At 51.1% G+C, this 4548-nt stretch overlaps 1 protein-coding gene across 1 annotated transcript; it reads right to left on the reverse strand.

Moving 5' to 3' along the window:
- Window positions 1-1400: 1400 nt before the first annotated feature.
- On the reverse strand, window positions 1401-1850 carry LOC107119215 (RNA-directed DNA polymerase homolog). Its single transcript, XM_015421681.1, has one exon. The coding sequence runs from the start codon at window positions 1848-1850 to the stop codon at window positions 1401-1403; it is 450 nt and encodes a 149-aa protein (XP_015277167.1).
- Between the last annotated feature and the right edge of the window lie 2698 nt (window positions 1851-4548).

Consider the following 4548-nt stretch of genomic DNA (forward strand, 5'->3'; position numbering starts at 1 on the left):
GTAGGGAAGCGAACGGGACAAAATGCACTTGCTTTGAGAATAAATCCACGACAACCCAAATGACCGACATAGTCTTACTCGGGGGCAAATCCGTAATAAAGTCCATGGAGATCACCTCCCATGATTGACTCAGAGTCGGGAGAGGATGCAGCAATCCCAGGGGTTTGCCCGGTCTGGATTTACACATGGCGCAAGTTTGGCATGATTTTACAAACGCTGACAAATCCTTTCGCATCTGCAGCTACCAGAATTGCCTTTGCAGCAGCTACAAGGACTTAACAAACCCGGGGTGACCGGCCAATTTCAAGCTGTGTACCATGTTCAATACTTCCCCCTGTAGGGAATTTGGGACAAACAGTTTGCTGCTGCAGTACCAACACCCATCCGGTTTGAGTTCCAGCCCCCCCCTCTGACTCCACCTCCACCTTGTCACCCTCTGAGAAGGCAGAGATAAATCTACTGTTCCAAGGTGCCCCGCCTGGCAAGACAGGGGGGTGGGGACAGGATCCCGGCTGCGTATTAGATAAGGAGGGGCTGGAACGGCTGCGCGTAGTCATCACCCCGCCGAGCTGAGAGGGCGTAGAGTCCAAAATCACCTCCCATTGGCTGTCGTATTGAAGGAGGCGGGATAGGGCATCGGCGAGAGAGTTCGCAGAACCGGGGAAATGATGAAGTGTAAATTAAAACTTGGAAAAGAAATTGGCCCACCGGAGCTGTTTGGTGTTAAGGCTCTGGGGTGTTTTAAGCATTTCCAAGTTCTTGTGATCAGTCCATACTTCAAATGGGACTTGCGCCCCTTCCAACCAGTGCCTCCAGGTAGCAAGTGCCAGCCTGATCGGCCCCGCCTCTTTTCCCCAAACAGACCAGTTATGCTCAGTGTCATTAAACTTTCTTGACACATAAGCTAGGGGGTGTAGTAACCCATCATCCCTCTCTTGCAGGATCACACCCCCTATGGCTATGTCTGACGCGTTGAGTTGGACGATAAATATTTTGTTTTCATTGGGGTGGGCTACAATGGGTTCTGATGTGAACAAGGATTTAAGGCACTCAAAAGCCTCTTGGCATTCTTTGCTCCAAGCCAGCGTCAGCCCTGGCTTGGTAGCCTCAGGACCCTTCCCTTTCGTTTTTAACAAGTCAGTGAGGGCAAACTGATTTGTGCAAAGTTGGGCAGAAAATTTCTGTAAAAGTTCGTGAAACGAGGAAGGATTGTAATTGGCGGCAGTTGTGGGAGGTTTCCTACCCCAGCACATCACGGACCTTCCCCGGGTCCATTTCTAGTCCCTTATTCAATATCCAATACCCCAGAAATTTAATGTGTGACTTGTGAAACTCGCATTTGGAAAGATTCGTGAACAGTTTGTGCTTGTGCAATGTCATCAGGACTTCCCTCACCAACTTCACGTGTGACGGGAGGTGATATCATCTAGATAAACGAGGGCCCCCTTAAACAAATGCTTGTGCAGAACTTCATTAATCAAATTCATGAAGACCCCCGGAGCCCCCTGAAGACTGAACTGCATTACGCGGTATTCGAACTGGCTGAGGGGCATGTTAAAGGCAGTCTTGTGCTTGTCCCGATCTTGGATGCGGACCCGGAAGTATGCATCACAGAGGTCTAGTTTCGAGAAGACTTTCCCTTTAGCCGCTTCGGCTAGTAAATCCTTGATGAGGGGCATGGGGTAGGCATTAGTCAATGACACAGCATTTAAGCCCCGATAATCCGTACACAGTCGCAAGCCCACGTCTTTCTTTATCCGGAACAGCACCGGGGTCGCAAAAGGGGAGGAGGCTGGCCTGATGAAACCCCTTGCTAGGTTCTTATCGATAAACTTACACAGTTCATCCATCTCTGCCGGCCCCATCACATAGATGCATCCCTTAGGCAATTTGTGACCCGGCAGCAATTCGATACTACAGTCTGAGTGCCTATGGGGGGGGGGGGGCTTGTTGGATTTTTCTTCTTCAAAGACCCTAGCCAAGTCTCGGTATTCGGGGGGAATAGATTGTAATTCCTCTTGGGCCAAGCACACCCTTGGGCTTTCCAGGACAGGTTGTGCACCCCACTGTGGGTTCCAGCAGTGCGCGTGGCACGAGGGGAGATGAACAGCACCTTCCCCTCATCCCACAAAATGTACGGGTCATGTCCATGCAGCCAAGAGCTCCCTAGTACCAACGGGAACCTGGCGGCGTGGGTGATCACAAACGGACGTTCCTCCCAGTGATTCCCCTGTCCCCACCTGAAATGGGACCATCTCGAATTCACATGGCTCCTTCATCATGGACCCATCCGTCTGGGTGAAAATTAGGGGATCTTGCAGTTTCACCACCTCTGCTTCCAACCCTGTTACTAAGGGCTGCCTGGCCACGGCGCCGGGACCGGTCCCTCCCCTGGTCGCGGCACCGGCACATCCGGCGGGCCCAGTGGTCTCGGTTCTTGGGGCACCGGTTCCCGGGGGGCCTGTTGGCGGGGGAAGAGCAGGAGCCAGCTGTTGTGCCTCCCTCTCGGCCCTTAGGGCTCGCAGCACCATCTCTGGGATTGCCTGGATTACTTCCTCAAGTTCCCATCTTAGTTGATGCCTGTCCCGCTGCACGGCTTCCAGGCAGAGAGCCAACTCGAGTCCCTCTTCAGGGGAGGTGCGGCCGCTCCATGCTTTGGAACAGCCCATCACCCAGACCCCGGGCAGTGCTTCTAAGGCTCCCCCAAACGGGGGGAAGCCAGTTTCAGATGCAAATCCCACATCAAACCGGCTGTCCCTCCGGAGCTCCTGCATGAGCACATACGTCTCCGCTGTTGAATCCGGGTTAAATTGGCCCCACCTTAACGAGCCTGGTTGATACCCCTGCCTGGGCAGTTGCCTCGGTCCGCAGGGGGTCAGGAAAAGGTGAGCCGATGTTATCTTTGGTACGGTTCCGTGCTCCGGGGCCTTCCCCGGGGTAGTTACAGGTGGCGTAGTAGTCACCGGCACGTCGGTCTGGGTGGTGGGTGATTCCTCCCCAGTTGTCGTGGGGATAGGTTTCTCCTCTTCATCGCTCATCTCGGGTTGAGAGAGGTGCGTAGATAGAGAAAGTGGATTCCTAACAGAATGCAAGGTTCCACAGCCAAACAATGGAGTACACGCTTATCATAAGGTTATACTTTATCGTAAGGGGATACCGTAAAAGCCGGAACGGCCCGGAACGGCCCGGAACGGCCCGGAACGGGCATTAAACACACAATAGTACCGCAAAAAACAGTGGCATGCATTACAGTCACTCCAGAACCATATTCTAGAAGAGAAACAGGGAACTCTCACACTTTAATTAACCCTTTCCAGGCCAAAATGCCTCCGGAACAGCCCGGAACGGGCATTAAACACACAATAGTACCGCAAAAAACAGTGGCATGCATTACAGCCACTCCAGAACAGTATTCTAGAAGTGGGAAACCAGAACTCTCACTCTTTTATTAACCCTTTCTAGGCCAAAATGCCTCCGGAACAGCCCGGAACGGGCATTAAACACACAATAGTACCGCAAAAAACAGTGGCATGCATTACAGCCACTCCAGAACAGTATTCTAGAAGTGGGAAACCAGAACTCTCACTCTTTTATTAACCCTTTCTAGGCCAAAATGCCTCCGGAACAGCCCGGAACGGGCACTAAACTGAAAATAGCACCGCAAAAAACAGTGGAATGCATTACAGGAACTCGAGAACCATATTCTAGAAGTGGAAACAGGGAACTCTCACATTTTTATTAACCCTTTCCAGGCCAAAATGCCTCCGGAACAGCCCGGAACGGCCCGGAACGGGCACTAAACTCACAAGAGCACTGCAAAAAACAGTAGATTGCATTACAGGAACTGCAGAACCATATTCTAGAAGTGGAAACAGGGAACTCTCACTCTTTTATTAACCCTTTCCAAGACAAAATGCCTCCAGAACAGCCCGGAACGGCCACTAAACACACAAGAGCACCCCAAAAAACAGTGCCATGCATTACAGGCACTCCAGAACCATGTTCAAGAAGTGGAAACAGGGAACTCTCACTCTTTTATTAACCCTTTCCAGGCCAAAATACCTCCGGAACGGCCCGGAACGGGCACTAAACACACAAGAGCACCGCAAAAAACAGTGGCATGCATTACAGGCAATCTAGAACAGTATTCTAGAAGTTGAAAATCAGAACTCTCACTCTTTTATTAACCCTTTCTAGGCCAAAATGCCTTCGGAACAGAACGGAACGGCCCGGAACGAGCACTAAACACACAAGAGCACCGCAAAAAACAGTGGCATGCATTACAAGCCCTCCAGAAACATGTTCTAGAAGTGGAAAAAGGGAACTCTCACACTTTTATTAACGCTTTCTAGGCAAAAATGCCTCCGGAACAGGCCGGAACAGCCCGGAACGGGCATTAAACACACAATAGTACCACAAAAAAAGTGGCATGCATTACAGGCACTCCAGAACAGTATTCTAGAAGTGGAAAACCGGAGCTCTCACTTTTTTATTAACCCTTTCTAGGCTAAAATGCTTCCGGAACAGCCCGGAACAGGCATTAAACAC

The sequence above is a fragment of the Gekko japonicus genome, unplaced genomic scaffold, assembly GCF_001447785.1.
Source record: "Gekko japonicus isolate JY-2015 unplaced genomic scaffold, Gekko_japonicus_V1.1 scaffold2729, whole genome shotgun sequence".
Classification (NCBI taxonomy): domain Eukaryota; kingdom Metazoa; phylum Chordata; class Lepidosauria; order Squamata; family Gekkonidae; genus Gekko; species Gekko japonicus.

Bases quoted from the DNA above. Each gene is read 5' to 3' on its own strand.
- LOC107119215 (XM_015421681.1), bottom strand. From the start codon at position 1,850: ATGGATGAACTGTGTAAGTTTATCGATAAGAACCTAGCAAGGGGTTTC.